Source organism: Otolemur garnettii, unplaced genomic scaffold (genome assembly GCF_000181295.1).
Source record: "Otolemur garnettii isolate 467f Iridium unplaced genomic scaffold, OtoGar3 scaffold00210, whole genome shotgun sequence".
Lineage (NCBI taxonomy): Eukaryota > Metazoa > Chordata > Mammalia > Primates > Galagidae > Otolemur > Otolemur garnettii.
This window is the reverse complement of record NW_003852605.1, coordinates 1,158,519-1,178,835: the sequence shown is the minus strand read 5'-3', so window position 1 is coordinate 1,178,835 and position 20,317 is coordinate 1,158,519. Positions and strand designations below refer to the sequence as shown.

At 40.7% G+C, this 20,317-nt stretch overlaps 1 protein-coding gene across 3 annotated transcripts in view; it reads left to right on the top strand.

Annotated features, from left to right (window-relative positions):
• The first annotated feature begins 221 nt into the window (after positions 1-221).
• EFCAB14 (EF-hand calcium binding domain 14) overlaps positions 222-20,317 on the top strand; it is a 43,174-nt gene continuing 23,078 nt past the window's right edge. For all 3 annotated transcript variants that reach the window (XM_023507846.1, XM_023507845.1, XM_003801423.3), the window contains exons 1-3: positions 222-1,350; positions 3,107-3,255; positions 10,768-10,913. In XM_023507846.1, the coding sequence (XP_023363614.1) occupies positions 1,166-1,350; positions 3,107-3,255; positions 10,768-10,913 (480 nt within the window). In that variant the 5' untranslated portion in view covers positions 222-1,165. The remainder of the gene's footprint in view (positions 1,351-3,106; positions 3,256-10,767; positions 10,914-20,317) is intronic.

Genomic DNA, 20,317 nt, shown 5'->3' with positions numbered 1-20,317 from the left:
CTCGGCTCGGCTCAGGTGAGCAGGAGGTCGCCCTTCTGGGGGCGGGGCTTCTCTAACCGGCAGGTGGGACCCAGCCCTCGCCAGAGCCACGGCGCCTTTAACGCCCCGCCTCCCCGCCGCCCTTTTCGCCCCCCGACTAGACGTCACTCCGACAGACGACCAATGGGGGAGCATCTTACTGGCAGGCGGCGCCGGCGGCCGCTGCCAAAGGGGAAGTGATCTGCGGCTGAAGCGATGGCCCGGGTCTGGACCCCGCGGCCGCCGCCGCCGCTACCAGCGCGTTGGGAGCAGCCGCGGCTGGAGCCGGAGCGGGGGCCAGAGTCGCGGCTGGAGTGGGGGCGGCGCATGTGAGTTTTGCTGAGAGTTGCCCGCGCTGGAACACCTCAAACTCTAGGCGGGAGCGCTTTAGGTGGGCCGGGCCGCTGTCGCCTTCAGCACCGCGCTCCTCAGGCCCAGACAGCCAGGCTAGGGGCTGCCTGAGCTTAGGACTGGCTCTTCTCGGGACGAGCCAGGGCACAGGCCAGAAGACGGCGATCATCCCACACCCCAGCCGGCTTCCTGGCCTTTTCTCGGCGTCCACGCAGTGCCGGGCTGTCGCGGGTGGGATCCCCCTTCTGCGGTCGCCTCCCCAGCCAGAAAAGGACTAGCAGGTCCCCACGTTCTTGCTCTGCATCCCCTGCTCATCTCATTCGAGAATAAGTTTCTTTTCTCTCTCTTTTGGAAATCCTGTCCCGGAAGTACAAAACATCTATTCTGTGCCCTTCTCCAGTTCCTGGAGCACCTTTAGAAATACTGCGTATTATCAGGGCTGAGAAGCTGTCGTTCTTGACTTGGCGTTTTTTCTCCATTGGGAGTCAAAGGTTACCCCCATTTTCCAACCTCTCAACTGACACTTTATGCCTAGGGCCTTATCCATTTGGATCACCAGCTCCCTAGCCATCTCTATGTGACTCCCCCCTACCCAACTGAGTTCCAGTTTCCTTTGAGCTCCAATCTCCAGTTCCCAGTGGATCTGGTCAGTCCCACCCCTTGGTGGGAGTGACCAGGGGGCTCTGGCCCGGGATTCCCCACCCTGGAAGGCAGCTCCAAAACAGGAAGAGAATTGGGCGTCGGGTACCAACCTGGCTGCTCAGGAGTGGGCGCTCCACTCACCCCACACAAGAAGATGAAAAAGCGCAAAGAACTCAATGCGTTGATCGGCTTGGCGGGGGACAGCCGGAGAAAGAAGCCCAAGAAAGGTTCAAGCAGCCACCGCCTACTTCGCACGGAGCCTCCTGACTCAGACTCTGAGTCTACCTCCGAGGAGGAAGAGGAATTCGGTGTGGCTGGGAATCGCTCTCGCTTTATCAAGTGAGTGGTGAGGTATGGGATAGAGAAAAGGCATCTCCTTGAGTTGCCAAGGGGGCAAATTAACAGGAAGGGAAAAGGAGGTCCTTAGAAAGGAAAAAGAGAGTAAACATTGGAACACAAAGAGGGAGAAGGCAACTTCAGATCCTGAATGAAGGATAAGTAGAGATCTGTCTTTAAGTGTAGAAAGAAAAGGTCCAAATCTAAGGTGGAAGTGTGGATTTGGGGAATGTGCCAGTAACCCAGGGAGGAGTAAAGAAGCTAAGAACAGAGACAGGACAGTGAAGCTTTCTGGTCTAGACTTTTATAAAAACAATGTAGGAGAGATAGGGAGGACCTTTAGACTACAGATTACTTATATTTTGTATTCTCGATAAGTCTGAATCTTGGTGATGGGGCAGTATATTGAGGGGCATACTGTAGGAAATATGAGCCTGGAGAAAAGATGGAGAGTGGGGAACAAAAAGAAGAAACATGTTTTTCCCAAATCATTTGTAGGTGGACCAGTAGACAAATAAAGTAGTGGGATTTAAGGACATTTGGACTTGAGGCTGGGGGTGGGAAGGGCTAAAGGGAATCTTGAGATACCTTTGACCCTCTTAGGGTGCACACTAAAAAGAGCATTCTGCTAAGGATGCAGAAACAAAGGCTGGCCATCAGGTTGGGTCACTAAAAGATTGGTTGGTTGGTCTAAAATATCTTTGCCTTTTTATTTTGTTAAAGGAAGAGTGGTTTCTAATGAGCTTTGCCATATTCAATAATTTAAGGCAATCGTGGGTTTAACGTGTGATGATTTGAAATAGTTATAAGTGTTAATAATAGTTAATAGTGATAAGTGTTAATCCTGAAATAGTTGTGCTCCCCATAGGGGTGAGGAACCTGAGGCCTCAAGGCCATATGTAGCCCTCCAGATGCCCAAGTGCAGCCCCTCAACAGAATCCAAACTTTATTAAAAGGATTTGTTCTATAAAATTTGGATTCAGTCAAAAGGCCACACTCAAGGTCCCAGAAGGCCACATGTAGCCTCAGGGCCTCAGCCCCCGCCTCCCCACTTGAGGGTCAGTTGAAGTTTGGTGTGAAATCTAAACCATTTCTGTTTCCTTCCTTCTGAGCCAGTAAGCTAGAATGTGACCTCTTCAATCTACAGATCCTATTTCTTTTATTCCATTTGCAATAAAACTTACTCAAAATTTACAGAGTTTCAATAAACTGAAACAGGGTCCCCTGAAGTATGTATTTGAGAGAGAAATAGGTAAATTACAGTGCAGTGATGGAATTACAGAGAAGCATTGATCTTTATACTTTTTTAACCTGAGCTTGTCTCCAAAGACCTGTCTCCCAAATTGATGATAATGTTGGCAGTGAATTGCATTGCTATTAGATTCTTCCTCTCACCCACAGGAACTCCCTCTGTTTCACGTGACATTTGAAACCTTTGTACCCAATAGGTGAACTTTTTTTTTTTTTTCCAGTTTTTGGCCGGGGCTGGGTTTGAACCTGCCACCTCTGGCATATGAGACCAGCACCCTACTCCTTTGAGCCACAGGCGCCGCCCTAGGTGAACTCTTTATAGGTCATGTTATTTAGTCATTCTCCAACTTGCTGTTGAGATTTAAGTGCATTAGCCTACCTCTCCTGACAAATCCACTGGTTATTCACGAGAGAAGATAATTGTGTGACAACACATGTGTACTATTTCTAATAAAGCTATGCTCATAGTCACTTTTGTACTCTTGGTTGAATTTGTTCTTTTGAGCAGGGGAGACTATTTACGATGCTGCAAGATCTGTTATCCCCTCTGTGGTTTTGTCATCCTTGCTGCCTGTGTTGTAGCCTGCGTTGGGTTGGTGTGGATGCAAGTTGCTCTCAAGGAGGATTTGGATGCCCTCAAGGAAAAATTTAGAACAAGTAAGTGATCATCCTTTTCAGAGTATAATCTTGGAACTCTTTCCCAGGTTCTAAGAAAAAGTTGATCATGCTAAATGAAAGAGTTTTGCCTACTCTGGTGAAGCAGTTATACATTCCTTTCAGCATTTTTTTTTTTTTTTTGAGAGAGAGTCTTACTATGTCACCTTGAGTAGAATGCCTTGGCGTCGCAGCTCATAGCAACCTCAAATTCTTGGGCTTAAGTGATTCTCTTGCCTCAGCCTCCCGGTAGCTGGGACTACAGGCGCCAGCCACAACGCCTGGCCATTTTTTGTTATTGTTGTCATTGTTATTTTAGCAGGCCCTGGCAGGGTCCGAACCCTCCTTTCAGCATTTTTATACTCTTTCTCAGCTGTCAGCTTGAATTTGAATGTTGTAACACTGATTTGTTTTTAAACTCACAAACAAAAGACAGTGCTTACACATCACCAGGACAAGTAGTAGCTGAAAATGATGGCATTGCAAGTCAAAGCTTAGAGTGCAGAGGGGAAAATCTGAGGTCGAAGGGTCTAGAACTTAGTTCCAAGTACAAAGTGGTAGTGGCGGCACTGGGATTACTTCCATCTAAGAGGGCCAATTGGAAAAGAATGTGAGAGCATCTATTAAATGATTTTCTCTTTTTTTTTTTTTTTTTTGGAGACAGATTCTTACTTTGTCACCCTTAGTAGAGTGCCGTGGCATCATAACTCACAGCAACCTCAGGCTGTTTGGCTCAAGCAATCTTCTTGCCTCAGCCTCCTAAGTAGCTGGAACAACAGGTGCCCACCATAACACTCAGCTATTTTTTTAGAGACAAGGTCTCGCTCTTGGCTCAGGCTGATCTTGAACTTGTAAACTCAAGCAATCCACCTGCCTTGACCTCCCAGAATGCTAGGATTACAAACGTGAGCCACCGCACCCAGCCCCAAGTGATTTCCTCTTAAGGAAAATATCTAGCTAAGCACAGGAGAGCATTCGATAATAATAATAGCCAACATTTATGGAATATTTACTGTGCCAAGTCACAAAGATCATTTTAGTCCCGAAAGTGGTCCTTTGAGATCAGTATTATTTTTATTATTTTTATGCTCTTAAACAGGCTTAGAAGGATTAAGTAACTTGTCCAGTGATTAAGTATAGCAGAGCTGAGATTTGTACCTTGTCCTTGTGCCCCTTGCTGCTCATGTTCTTGTTAATAACCACTACTATACTGAGTCACTGTTCCTAGTCTCTTTGTAAGCCTATGCACATGTCTCTAAGTGCCCGCAGATCCCTTTGGTATCAAATTGATCAGTAATCTAAAAGAAATTTGTTCTAAGTTCTGGAAGACCTGATTTCCTACATATTTATCAGTTTTCAGTCTTAGAGAAAGAGCTAACAGATTTCTCTCCTGTGCTTAGCTGTGACATTATCAGCTTCAAGGGAAAAAAAACTTTAAATACTATTAAAGAGTGAAATTATTTTGCAGTTTCAGGAGACCTGCATGATTTTTTTTTTAAACTAAATTACATAATCATGAAGGACTTATAATAACCATTATGTTGCCTACCTTGAAGACTATGCAGCTGGCAGAAATATTTGTCTCATGAGTGAGTTTTAAAGTTTAAGGGACTTACTGCTGCCTGTGGTTATTCAGGTTTAAACTTAACCTAGGAATAGCTAATCTTTAGCGTGTTAACAATGTTTCTAGTGATGTTGCTCTTTTAAAATGTTAAGATGACTACCTTTAGTTTTCTCCTAAGTTTCTGATTCAGAGAATGGGAGTGGATGAGACACAATTTCAGCCAGAATCATCCTGACCTGTATGTTTTGTCAACTGGTTGAATTCAGAGCACAGTAAAAAAAAAGAATGAGATTTGGACTCTACAGTTATTTTCCCTCCTTAATCGTTGTTCTTGCAGTATTGCAAGGTATTTTTAAGGCCTGTGTTTCCTCTGTGTGTAAGTAATAATCATAACTTGGAAATGAGATTCTCAGAAATAATGTTTAGCTATTAATTGCCACTGAAGACACCTGTCTGTGCTATCATCTCTCCATAATTAGTTTGGCCTCCTAGGCTTGTACCATAGCTTGTTTTGATCACATATGGCAATTATTTATTTATATATTTCAAAACATTGCTCAGCTCTGCCCTCCAGGGATTTCTTTCTCTGACTTCTCTGCCTGTGTTTATAGGATATCCATGTAATTTATACCTTTCCTGAGCTTTTTGGGGAATTTCTTTGTTTGGAAATGCATATTTAAAATCTAGTACCTGTACGTGTAGTAGACCTGGCAATCAATCAGTCAACAGATATTTATTGAGCACTTGTTAATAGCAATCCCTGGAAATACTCTACCGCCTTCAGGAGATGCCAGGAATTATACCCTAGAATGCAAAGCCTGCTTTCGGCCACTGAGCAGCATTCCCCTAGGACCCTGACTACATTTGTCAGTCAGCTAAATGAAGCATGTTTGGAATTGTCAATCCAGCTGTTTTATTGGTTGTGATTTGCTACAATAGAAATGCTAGCACCTGCAATGTCTAAAGTAGGATTTCCTGGGGGGAGGAAAGGGTGGATAGGGCCTAGGGCATTTAGTCCATAGGCTGAACCATGGTAGACTAATTAAAAAGAGTATTTTGTGAAAACTAATATTGTGACTAAATGGGTTCAATCTTGTTAAGTTTAATCTTTCTTTGAATTATATTTCAACTTTAAAAATATACATACACATACATATATATGTAATTTTTTTTTTTGAGACAGAGTCTCCCTTCTGTTGTCCCAGGATAGAGTGCTGTGGCATCTTAGCTCACAGCAAACTCAAATTCCTGGGCGCAAGTGATCCTCTTGCCTCAGCCTCCTGAGTAACTGGGACTACAGGTGTATGGGTGTATGCCACAGCCTTTTTTTTTTTTTTTTTTTTTGAGACAGCGTCTTACTCTGTTGCCTCAGAGTACAGGATAGCTTACTGCAGCCTCAAACTCCTGGGCCCAACTAGTCCTCCTGCCTCAGCCTCCGAAGTAGCCAGGGCTATAGGAACATACCACCACACCTGGTTAATTTTTCTATTTTTTATGGAGAAGGGGGTCTTGATATTTTGCTCAGGCTGATCTTGAGCTTTTGGCCTCAAGCAGTCCTACTCCCTCAGCCTCCTAAAGTGTAGATTACAGATATGAGTCACCACACCTGGCATACTTTAAATACACAGTATTTTTAAAAGTTGGGGGGGAGGGGTTGGCCAGGTGCAGTGACTCACACCTGTAATCCTAGCACTCTGGGAGGCCGAGGCAGGAGGAGTGCTTGAGCTCAGGAGTTTGAGACCAGCCTGAACAAGAGCAAGACCCTGTCTATACTAAAAACAGAAAAATTAGCTGGGAGTTGTGGTGGGTGCTGTTAGTTCCAACCACTTGAGAGGCTGAGGCAGAGGAATCAGGCTGTGTCATGGCACTCTTGCCTGGACAAGAGAGTTAGACTTTGTCTCAAAAAAAAAAAAAAAAAAGTCAATTTTTATTTCTCATTTTTCAAGAGGACAGTAGGATTCACTGACTGAAATAAGACTACCTACTTTTCTGGCTTTAGGACCTTTTTGAGAAATTCAGAGTCTCTTGTTCTTTTGTCAGTAAATTTTCCAAGATGTGAAGCAAGGAAGAGGAATTACTAAAGTATCTGAAATAGAAAGCAAAGCTGATAGGCTTTTCGTTTTTCTTTATTGTCAAGGACTAACTTGTCCATAAGCTAAAAGCACTGGCTTAAAACTCTTAGCTCATATTCTTTTTCCAGAACTAAGTACTTCAAAAGACCTCTACTCTGAGGAAAATTCTGGTCCCAACCATTCCTCTTTGTCACTCAACTATGAAACTCTAAAGTAAATGAACAGAATTTGGAAGAGAAGGAAAGTTTTTTTTTTTTTTTTGAAACAGAGCCTCAAGCTATTCCCCTGGGTAGAGTGCTGTGGCATCACAGCTCACAGTAACCTTAACTCCTGGGCTCAATCTCCCAAGTAGCTGGGACCACAGGTGCCCGCCACAACGCCCGGCTATTTTTTGGTTGCAGCCATCATTGTTGTTTGGTGGGCCCGGGCTGGATTCGAACCCACCAGCTCAGGTGTATGTGGCTGGCGCCTTAGCCACTTGAGCCACAGGCCCTGAGCCAAGAAGGAAAGTATTAATAAATCAGACATTTTCTTTTGTGGTTAAACAGACAAAGTAATGGTTTGATCGGTTAGTACAGAACTTAAAAATGGTCTTATGCTAATGAGGCCTTTAAGGGATGTAAGTATCTGTGCCCCCTGGAATATAGTAGAAAGAGTACAGGCAGTCCTCGGGTTACAGACAAGATAGGTTCTGTAGATTTGTTCTTAAGTTGAATTTGTATATAAGTTGTAACAGGTATGTTTACAAGTATGAGCTGAATGTCAGTCAGATGTTTGTAACTTGGGGATTAACTGTAATAGCCTTCCACCCTAAGTCCAAGTTGTACATAAGTCAGATTTTTGTAACTCGGGGACTGGCTGTATGGGTCCTGGGAGCAGAAGGTTTGACTCAATTCTGGCTTGTCATTACTAGCTATAACACTTGGACAAGTCACTTATTCTTTCTGAGCTTCATTTTCTCACCCATAAAACATAAAGATGTATTTGTGCTTCCAAAGCACTTTGGGCATTCCTGTCATAGCATCAGTCACACCATATAGTCATTCTATGACCACGCCTCGTTCCCCACTAGACTGAGAGCTTCAGGGTCTTTGTATACAGTAATGCTGAACACAGGGCTGGGTATGTGATAGGCGCTCAATAACAAGTTAAAGATTAGGAAATCTTTAAATTTTCCATTTAATTTTAAAGATTAGAAAATAAAAAGAACTAAGTAAATTCTTTGGGATATTAAGCCTACTATATTTTAAATTAGTTGCTTTCCATGTTGAAGAAACATGAATTAGTAATCCCAAGTTATTCGTTTGCTACACTTCTTCCATTTTTGTAATCAAAGTACCTCTACTTGGCTTGTCTCTTTACGAGCCCCAAATCAGATAACAATTATGATCCACTCTTGGCACACGTAGTCCTCAGGATTCAGAATGTTTTCAGTGATCTTCAGCTTCATATATTTATTAGTTAATAATTAGTTAATAATTATAGCCTAGACTATTTATGTGTTTGTCTTATTTCCTCTTCTGCTTCTCCCTCGTAGTTAATGCATACAGACTCCAAGAAAGGGAGAAACTCCCTGTAATCCCCTCACGCCATTAGAACGTTTGACCCCCTGAGGATGGCAGACATTTGTAGAATGGGTTTTTCTTTACAACCTAACTGAAAATGTATAAGAAATTCAGTGTAATGCTAAGAGCTGCATTGGTTTAGACTGAGTGGTAAAATGTTCTTACTGTAAGATGGATGTATTCCCACAAACAATGTGTAAATCAAGTACTATTATTAAAGCACTTAGGAAGTCTAATGTTTATAGTGAAATCCTTTGTCAAACATTTTTGAAAAATAAATAAAAATATCTAATTTCTTTTAGTTATTCTAAATTTTCAATTGGCTTGCTGGAAATAAGGATACAACCACCACCCCTGATTTCGTTTTTAACTGTGTTTGTTTTTGATTTGTTGAGTTTTCTCTGTTTAACTTCATACTATAACATTAACTCCATTTTATACCTTACAATTATTTCACTGGACAAGCATTCGTGCTCTTCTGTGTACCTGGCACTGTGCTGGTTGCATCTCCCCATCTGGTTAGGAGTCAGGCCAGTAAACAGTTACACACAATGTGTTAAGTGCTTGGTAGTTTGGAGTGGTAAAGAAGTAGCAGTGGCCCAAGGTGGGGAGCCTGGCTGTTTGAGCTGAATCTTGCAAGAATTAACTAGGGCAAGGTGGCAGAAATGAAGAAAGGGCAAGCCAAGGGCATCTAGGCAGAAAGAATAGCATGTGCAGGGTCACTGAGGCTTAAGAGGTTAGTGTATCAGCAAGGTCAGCTTGGCTGGAAAGTAGATGGAAGAGAGATAAAGCGATGAGACATGTGGCTTGAAGGTAAGCAAAAGCCTGAGATTTATTGAATGCCGAAAATGGGTGACTTAGTAAGATTCTGTCTCAAAAATAAATAAATAAATAAAAAGATAAAAAGGTCCTCCATGCTGGTTTTTTTGTTTGTTTGTTTGTATTAAGAAAGCATATAGTAACTAATCAGACAGTCTGTGGCTTTAAAAAAAATGATGTAGCTTTTATTCTAAAGAACCAACCTTTATCAATATTTTATTTCCCATGACAAGGAAAAATGCTCTTTAAAGAAAGAAGAGAAGACACTCTTTAAGGCCTCTACTTTCAGGCTAGCAAATCTCTAAACCATTCTGGAGATATTTTTCCCTAAAGAAAGGCCAAATTTTACCCTGTACTTTACTTAGAATGTTCCTTTATCTTCTATTTCATTTTAAGCTTTTGGGTTAAGACTTACAAAAATACTATTTGCTATTTTTTGGAAAAGATTAAAAATCATAGTTCTCATAACAGTATTTGAAAGGTGATAAAAAGCCACCTTGCAGTTGAGCAATTTAAGGTCAGAAAAACAGCTTTAAGCATTTAGAAGTATAATTTACAATGTCACCTTGAGCATTAATGGAGTAGCATTTATAAATCTTCATTGACTAATCAAAAGGCTCCTTAATTGAGCTGGTCAGTACTTAACATTTATTTATCACTTGTTGTATGCCTAGCCAGCTTTGTTAACTGCTTTATAGCCATTCTTTAAATATTAACAATCCTGTGAAGTATATTTTATCATATATTACAGATGAAGAAACTGAGCTCTTAAGAATTTGAGTAATTTCAGGCCTTGCCTGTGGCTCAAAGGAGTAGGGTGCCGGCCCCATATATCGGAGGTAGTGGGTTCAAACCTGGCCTCAGCCAAAAACTGAAGAAAAAAAAAAAGAATTTGAGTAATTTCCTCAACATCATAGTAAGGCTTGGCACAGTGGCTCACAACTATAATCCTAGCACTTGGAAAGCCGAGGCAGGTGGATTGTCTAAACTCACAGGTTCGAGACCAGCCTGAGCCAGAGCGAGACCTCATCTCTAGTGGTAGGCACCTATAGTCCCAGCTACTTGGGAGGCTGAGGCAAGGGAATTGTTTGAACCCAAGAGTTTGAGGTTGCTGTGAGCTATGACACTACGGCACTCAAAGTGAGGCATCAAAGTTAGATTCTGTCTAAAAAAAAAACAACATAGTAAGTTAACAAGAGTTGAGATTCAAATCTAACTTTTTCTGCTTGTATTCTTTATGATTTTTAGTCACCTGATTTTTTTTTAAGTTGCATTGCCAGTAATGAAATAGCCCCAGTTAAAATGGAGAGTTAATATTAAAGATACACATTTACATAAATAACAGTGTAATTGATAAATATGAATTCAGTTATTAACATCTCAGAATTAGCTTTTGTTAATCTATCTTCTTTCCTATTGTATGATTTTTTTTTTTGTCTTAAGGCCAGAAGGAGTTTGATGTATATTTATAATTATTCTGATTTTGTCTTTTTAGTGGAATCTAATCAGAAAAGTTCATTCCAAGAAATCCCCAAACTTAATGAAGAACTACTCAGCAAACAAAGACAACTTGAAGAGATTGAATCTGGAGATCTGGGTTTGAATACAGTCTGGATAAACGTCACAGAAATGAATAAGCAGGTAGCAAAAGCATGATTTTATTTCTGTGTCAGCCATAAGTATTTTAGTTTGGTTTGTTGGTTTAGTATGAATTTGTAGATATAAGGAATTCACTTCAGGTTGTTTTACTTTTTGAAATGAGGTTTACGTGCTATGATCCCAACGCATTAAAGTCAGGTAAAACAGGTGATAGTTATATATTTACAAATACTTAAAATGTTACCCCTTTTTGCAAAGGAACAGAGTTCTACTAAGTATAGCAGTTTAGAGAGAGTTGGAAATTCTTGCGTCAGCTTTTCCTACAGAACAGTATGAGTTTTCTTTAAATAGAAAAGGAATGTCATCTAACCAGGAAAAATTAATCATCTATTTTTATTAACTCATGAGAGCTTACTTTGTTCAATTGGGTTTACAAACTTATAGATGCAGCCTTAGGTTGTAGCGCTTTACACGAAGTTAAAACAAATCTGGGGGCTCGGTGCCTATAGCTCAACCGGCTAAGGCGCCAGCCACATACACCTAAGGTGGCGGGTTCGAATCCCCAGCCCGGGCCAGCCAAACAACAATGACGGCTGCAACCAAAAAATAGCCGGGCGTTGTGGCGGGCGCCTGTGGTCCCAGCTACTTGGGAGGCGGAGGCAGGAGACTCGCTTGAGCCCGGGAGTTGGAGGTTGCTGTGAGCTGTAATGCCACGGCACTCTGCCCAGGGTGACAGCTTGAGGCTCTGTCTCAAAAAAAAAAAAAAAAAAACAAATCTGGGAACCATCAACAGTAGTCATTCTAGAATAGCTTATGATCAGGCTGGCTAAGTACCTTGGCCAGGCAAGTAAGCCTAGAATATGGACTTTTCCAGTTCCTAAGTTGACAAGAGCTCAGTGGGCATAGATTCCAAAAGAGGGACTTTGCCAGAGAAAAAGGGTTTATTCTAAGGATGTTGATCAAGTATCTCATATGTATAAGTTTTTAGTTTATGTTCTGACACTTAAAAAAAAAGAGAGTGCTATAGTTGCCACTGGGTAACTATAGCCCAAGTACTTAGTATTTCCAATTTAGTTAGGTATGTACATTGAAAAAGAAAACTCAAGTATACCTGCAAAGTACTTAAAAATAGGTACATCATCCTTGTTGGGGTTAAAAGAGTCATAAATCTCAGAATGAGCCAGTGGCAAGGAGAAACACTGTGATAGAAGAAAGTGCTTGCAAATATTTCAGCAGTGATTTGGGAATGGGACAGTTCAGCATTTAAGACCAAAGATCAATGGCCTGGGACACTGGCTTCCAAACTTTTGCCTAGAACCTATAGTAAAAATTGTTTTACATTGTTATCCAGTAAATACAGTACATCCATATAAGTAACTGAAATAAACATTTCTGAAACAACAGTTTACCCTTATTATAGGTAATCCCTTGTGATATTTTCTATTTCGTTATATTTCATTTTTTTAAGTATTCATGAGATAATTGATGAGTTGTGGCACCTGCTATTTACTACCTGTCATTTATCCTTGGATTCTCAGTAATTAGGGCAAAGTAAGTATTCACCCCTTTTCTTGCCAAAAGAATAGGATAAATTATGGCCTTGCATACATTCAAACAGCAAATGAGCAATTTGACCAGAAACTACATCAGATAGAAGTAGACCACACTGAAGCACTGAGAAACAATTAGCATCTCTTCTGGGGCAAACTGTGACTTCCATATGGGTATCCACTCATGGAGTGTACCGTTCTAAGGATGAGGTTGTTCTGCATGAAGAGACCAAGTCAGCTACCTTTCCTATCTCCTTCTTATAAATTGACATATGGGAAGAGTTAAAGGAGAATTGGTACATGGTGTGAGAACACCCATGGATATTTTAATGCTTTCATACATATAATAGTTTTCTGAATTCTCTTTAACTGGGAATCTGGACAGAAAAGAATCATGTATTCTTGGTCTAGCTGTTAATTTTAATGCAAGAAGCATCTAGAATGCAGATAAGTCCTCACTTATTGTCATTGATAGGCTCTTGGAAACTATGACTTTGAGTGATATGGTATATAATGAAACCAATTTTATCATAGGCCAATAGGTAGAAATAAAAGTTCCTACAACATATTTCTGGTCACAGAAACATCACCAAGCTTCTAATCTAAATAAAGACTGAAACACTTCTAACATTAAGTATCGAAATAAACATGAACTATTCATACTTTAAAACATATATTAAAAATAACTAAGGTAATTATTTACCCAGTTATTCCCACTCAGAATTGAAGGTATCTAGGGTCTATCCTGGCAGCTCAGGATGCAAGGTACAACTGAGCCTGGACCAGGACACCATTCTGTTGCAGGCTCGCTTACACACACCTACGCTTACTTAGGCTGGGACCATTTAGACATGCCAGCTAACCGAATGTGTGTAGCTTTGGAATGTGGGAGTAAATGATTATCTGGAGAAAACCTACACAGACAAGGGAAGATATGCACACTCCACACAGTCAGGAGTCAATTCCTGATTCCCAGCCAGGAATTAGTTTTTTTTCTTAATAAGGTTATAATGAAATGACATTGAATGAAACAATGTTATTCAAGGACCTGCTGTCAATAGGAAAGTTTACTTCAGTCCTAGGGCTTCATTTAGGAAACAGGGAGGGATTGAACTGAAACCCTTACCATTTTACTTTCAGTGTACCTTTCATGGTGCTAAGATTTACATATGAAGCCAACCTGACAGAGAGGAATTCTCTGCTGGCATGGGGCCCAAAGGATGTGTGGTGGTGAGGCAGAGCTTCATGTTGTTTCCAAAGTAAACCTGGCACTCTATGCCTGAGTGGTTTTCTAAAATTAATGTTGCACATTTCTAAAGGTCCGTTCAACTAAGAAGCATTTGTTCTTAACCAAAGTAGGTATAAAAATAAAATGAGTATTTAACCATGTTTCTATATCTAAAGGTAACTGTCAATAAAGATGCTTTTAGTGGCAGTTTTGGCCAGGGCTGGGTTTGAACCTGCCACCTCCAGCATATGAGGCCAACGGCCTACTCCTTTGAGCCACAGGCGCCACCCTTAGTGGCAAATTTTTTTTTTTTTTTTTGAGACAGAGCCTCAAGCCATCCCCCTGGGTAGAGTGCCGTGGCATTACAGCTCACAGCAACCTCCAACTCCCGGGCTCAAGCGAGTCTCCTGCCTCCGCCTCCCAAGTAGCTGGGACCACAGGCGCCCGCCACAACGCCCGGCTATTTTTTGGTTGCAGCCGTCATTGTTGTTTGGCGGGTCCGGGCTGGGGATTCGAACCCGCCACCTTAGGTGTACATGGCTGGCGCCTTAGCCAGTTGAGCTATAGGCGCCGAGCCGTGGCAAATTTTTAAAAGCAATTCAAAATAGTTTAAACAACCAAAAAATGTATTATATCACTTAATACATTTAAGAACTGTTCTTAGCACAATGTCAGATGAAGTTAATGCAGTCTGAAAAAAGCCATCTCATTTTTAAAAAGTTAAAATCAAATTTTACCTTGAAAAAACTTGAAGTTAGTAGTTGCAATCCCATTTACTTCTCTGTTTTATTCATGAAACCTCTGATTTTATACCCATTCCCTCTTGACCATTATGGGAAATCTTCTCCTACTTCTTTGAAGACCATTAATTTATCAGATATTCACTGAAGTGTTTTGATGGAGTTAGGCTTTGGGTTCTGTCTTAGTCCATTTAGGCTGCAATAATGAAATACCTTAGACTAGGTAACTTACAAAGAACAGAAAATTACTGCTACTGCTTTAAGGGCACTAATCCCATTCATGAGGGTAGAGTCCTTCCACCTCTTATTACTACCACATTGAAGTACAAGTTTCAACATAATAATTTTAGGAGAACACAAATAGTCAGACTCTAGTAGATGTAATACCAAAGAAGAGGTGATTGCTCCCTTAGGGTAAGATGGAAGACACAGAAAAGTAAACAATTGTAAAACAGCCTGAAAGGCAATGAGAAGTGGGTCCAAATGAGCATTGAGAGGGCATAGTTAAGTATGTATATAACCTAGATTGGAGCCAGGTGAGATTTCCAGAGATCTTGGGCTGACTCCTGAAGCAAATAGGAGTTGTCTGGGTGAATTCTGCAGAAAAAAAAAAAGGGTATTGTAGGTAAAATTAGTATAGTTGACCCTCATAATTTATGAGTCCCGTATTTCCAAATGTCCTGCTTGCTAAATTTATTTGCAACCCTAAAATGTATCCTTGTGGCACTTTTACAGTTATTTAGCAACATGTATATAGTGGAAAATATATATGTGTGGGTGTGTGTATATATATTTATATATCTACATATATACATACACACATACATAAACTATATGTATGTGTGTGTGTATGTGTGTGTGTGTATATATATATATAGTTTCTTTTTTAAAAAATAACTTTTTTTTTTATTTTTTTGCAGTTTTTGGCCAGGGCTGGGTTTGAATGCACCACCTCCGGTACATGGGGCTGGCACCCTACTCCTCTGAGCCACAGGTGCCGCCCTATAATTTCTTTTTTTAAGACGGTCTGTCAGCCTGAGTAGATGCTGTGTCCTCATAGCTAATAGCTAAACCTCAGACTCTTGGGCTCAAGTGATCCTCTTGCTTCAGCCTCCCAAGTATCTGGGTCTACAGGTATTTGCCACAATACCCAGCTAGTTTTTTCAATTTTTAGTAGAGACAGGGTCTGGCTCTTGCTCAGACGATCCACCTGTCTTGGCCTCCCAGAGTGCTATGAGCCACCACAGGTAGCCTACTGGTGAAAAATTTGAGTCACCCAGAGCACATATTTACCGTTAGTAAGGTCAAACACAGTGATTGCTGCCTTCTTGTTTGAGCTCTCCCACTGTGAACAAGTGTCTTTCTCACAGTATATTTATTGTCACATTTTTTGGCTCAGCACCTGTAGCTCAGTGACTAGAGCTCTAGCCATATACACCAGAGCTGGCAGGTTCGAATCCACCCCGGGCCCGCCAAACAACAATGACAACTATAACCGAAAAAATAGCCAGGCTTTGTGGCGGACACCTGTGGTCCCAGCTACTCAGGAGGCTGAGGCAAGAGAATCGCTTAAGGCCAAGAGTTTGAGGTTGCTGTGAACTGTGATGCCATAGCACTCTACCGAGGGCAGCTTTGCAAGACTCTGTCTCAAAAAAGTAAAAAAAAACAAAAAACAAAAAAACATTGTCACATTTTTGTGCTTTCCATTGTGATTTCACTGTTGAAAATGTCCCCACTACCCCCGCATAGTGGTAAAGTGCTATCTAGGTGTTCCTAAGTGCAAGGAGACCATGACATACCCTATGGAGAAAATTCCTGTATTAGATAGGCTTCTTTCAGACATGAATTATGGTTCTACTGGCTGTGGGTTCAGTGCTAAGTCAATAATATACATTAAATAAGGTGTCTTTAAACAGAAACACACATAAAATGAGCTTATGTGTTGTATTAACCGTTTGATACAAATGTGAGCAGAGGGTCACAGACATAATCCTGTGTTTCCCCTAGGTGCAGTGTTCAATAATCACTAATTCAGTGTTTGCTGTAAATTCCTAAAACATAACCACAACTAATTATGAGAAGTAACTGTGCAACAGCATAGATGAATGAAAACATAGTATGTTCAGGGAATTATAGTCATTCATTGTATCTACAGTATGATTTGGTGGAAAGACTCCAGAGATAAAGGTAAATCAGCAAGAGCCACATCAAGAAGGACCTTGAGTGCCCTTTTCCTATAGTACTCTCTGTATCTCTTTTTTAGCACTAGGTCCAAATAAACCTTATGTGATGTTTATTTGCAAATGAATGTGCATCTGATTGCACTAAAAAAAGATTGTAAACTGTACTCTGAGCCTTAAGCATAGAAAGGAATATAACAATGGTGATGATGATGGTATGAAGATAATTGCCATTCATTAAGTGCTTTGTGCTGGTCAGTATCACATGCACTACACATGTGGTCTCCTTTGCTTCAGTAACCCTATGAAGTGTAGCAGATGGTATCTCCATTTTACAGATAAGAAAACTGAGGTTTAAAAAGTAGTTTGCACAAAGTCACACAACTGTGTAGCAATGCTAACATTGAAATACTCAAGTCCTGAGAGCCTGTTTTTTTCCAGTTTCCCATTCTGCTCCCAACTTTGTATCTCCTGTAGGTTTCAGTGGTGCTCTGTAGATAAAGTTGAAAGGACACGATGCCAGGTCCCTATTGGGCTCATAATCATTCATCAATGATTGTCTCTTTTAGTAACTTTTTCCCTTACTATTTAAAGAACACTTAATTTTAAGCCCAAAGCAAAAAGGTAGCATTTCAGACTTTATAGTGTGAAATGATCTATTAAGCAGTGGTCTATAATAGCTATTTTTCATTTTTCTAATGAAAAGTCATGTAATATGCATAAAAGTCATGGCTCATCTTTTGGCTGAAATATGGATTTTTTTTCTTAATGGTTTCTATTTAATTCAACATCCTAGACTCCTCAAATTGCAAAATGTAATTTTTAGGGATGAGTCCTGTAATGTTTGAATCCAGACTGGCATTCTAGAATGCATCTGTTAGAGGCCAGAGTGGTTCCAGAGGGTGCCCCTTGTCTCTTCATTTGCTGTGCTTTTCCTTAGATTTTGGTTTTATTCCACTAAAGAGAAGAATATTGAAAGATGGAATTCAGCTTTGTAATTTATGAGAATATAGCTGTATCCTAAGGGCCACTGCATGATTCAGGTCTCATAAGGGAGTAAGATGCCCTAAGTGAGGTTTGAGACCTAGAGAGTTCAGTCAGCTACACATAGGAGGATGCTTTTTGATGAGGCCACTGATAACGTAGGCCTAGAGTTTTGCAGCTTAGGGGAAAGTGCAACAGCACCTTCTCTAATCTTCCTGGCACTGGCTTTCAGCTGCTTCTCTGGCTTTGGATGAAATGGCAGCTGCCAGCCAGCCACACTGGTTTTATGTACGGCTGTTACCTTCCCTGAGATACTAATGATTAACAGTGAGCTCTGCCGCAGCCTCAGGAACTTGGAGTACCTGGGAGAATAGTTTCTGTCTAGAGCACAGCTTGTTGTCCGTTCAGGATCTAGTCAGTTGTCACTGGAGAGTTTGTTCCCTTAGGTGGCTGAGAGGTGTTTGGAATAACAGTATTCTTGCCCATGAAACTAGTTTTGAGCCAGCTATATACATACTTTGGGGCACTGAAGAGAACATACCTGGCGGAGGGCCACCTTTCTAGCACTTTATGGCACGTTTAGGTGGTCTTGGAAGGCCCAGTGAAAGGCATGGAAGAAAAGGCCAAAGCCCCATCAAACCCTTTCAAAAGGTATATGGTATCTTTTTCTTATGTGTATGTTTCTTTTCATCTTTTCTCTTTTTAAAATGTTTGCAAGTAATTTGTGAATGTATTCACATTTTAGATTTAAACAATAAAATACATAGAACTCCTGTGACAGTTTTCCTTCAAACCCCATCTCTGTTTGTGCTTACATCACACACACAAACACGCATATTTGTCATGCTCTCTGTGTCCACTGTGAATAATATAGGCTGTATCCATCTAGTCCTCTTTCTGTGTATTTGCAAAGTCATAGTAGCTTTTAATATGAATTAGCTTATGGGTTAGTATGTGTGTGTGAGAGAGTGAGTAGGGTCATTTGATATGTTGTTCTACACTTTGTTCACTGAATATATACTGCATCCTTAGTGATAACCATTTAAATTGTTCATAGTATTTTGCAGTTACAAGTAAAGAGAGAGTGCATACATCTTTATGTACATGAGCTCATAATTGTTAAGTTCTAGAAGTGAAATGGCTGAATTAAAGGATGTAAACATTTCAAAATTTTTATGGCTATTCCTAGAAAATTTTCTTAAAAGCCTCCAGTTTATACTCCCATGCACAATGCAAAAGAATGCCTATTTCCATACATCCTTTTTAAAGCTGTATGCTACTCATATCTTTTTAAAGACATGGGTGAAAACCTCCTTGATGCAGTTGCTTCTCTTAAGAGGTTTATAGTTTGCTGAGAATATCTCCTTGTGGGCTAAAGTTTCTCACCCATTTTGTTTTTAAGTGGATAAAGTTAGAATATTGATGATTAGTCTGAATATTTTGGAGCACTTATATGGAGTATTGTATGTTTAAGTGCTTATTAAATTTTGCTTCTAAAAAACTGTCACTTACTTGACATTTTATTTGTACCAGGTACTGTGCTAAGTTCTTTAGTTATGTATCTCATTTAATTCTCATAGACTGAATTAGTCATGTGTTATTGGGTTACATATTATCCCAAAATTTAGTGGCTTAAAACAATAAACAATTATTATCTTGTAGTTTCTGTGGGCCAGGAATTTTGTGGGCTTAGCAATGGAGTTCTGGCTAGGATTTCTAAGTTTGCTGTTATGATATTGGACAGGAGCCAGGCATAGTAGCTCATGCCTGTAATCCTAGCATTTGGGGAGGCTGAGCAGGGAGGATCACTTGAGCTCAGGAGTTCAAGACCAGCCTGAGCAAGAGCAAGACCTCAACTGTACTAAAAATAGAAAAATTAGCTGGTTATTATGGCAGGTGCCTAGTCCTAGCTACTCAGGAGGCTGAGGCATGAGAATTGGTTGAACCCCAGAGTTTAAGGTTGCTGTGAGCTAGGCTGATGCCATGGCACTCTAGGCCAAGTGACAGAGTGAGACACTGTCAGGGGAAGGAAGGAAGAAGATGTTGGATGGGGCTTTGTAATCTGAAGGCTTGACTGGAGTTAGAGGATCTTCACTCATGTGGCTATTGGTAGGAGGACTCAGTGCCTCCCTACATGGGCTTCTGTACCCTGGGGCAACATGATAGCTAGCTTCCCCAGAAAGAATAAAGAAGAAAGCATCGCCTTTTGTGACCTAATTTCTAAAGTTGCCAATTGTTACTTCCACTTTATTGTGTTCACTAGAAGCAAGTCATTTAAGTTAGGCCACACTCAAGGGGAAGAGAATTAGGTTTCACCTCTCGAAGACAGGACTATTGAAGAACTTGTAGACATATTTCAAAGCCATCACATCCCGATGAGATGCTGTTATATCCATTTTACTGATGAGGAAAATAAGTTCACTACTTATCTCACCTGTCTCTTACGTTCTGGCCTCTGCCCTCTCCTGTGCTTAAGTTTATCAATGTCCATCCCAGAAAAAGAATGTTTATTCTCAGCCATTCATTCATTCAGCAAAAGCTTATTGAATACTTGTCTTTGTGCCAGGAATACTGCGGAGAATAAAACAGACATGGTGCTTGATTACATGGTGCTAACAGTCTTGAGGAGAGAAACCTTAATCAAATAGTCATATCCATAAATAAATCATTGTCAGTTTGAGAAGTTCTATGGAAAAAAGTACTTCCGAGCCTATTCATACCGTTGTTCCTTGTCTATTCCCCAATGTGACCCTTACCCTTCTAG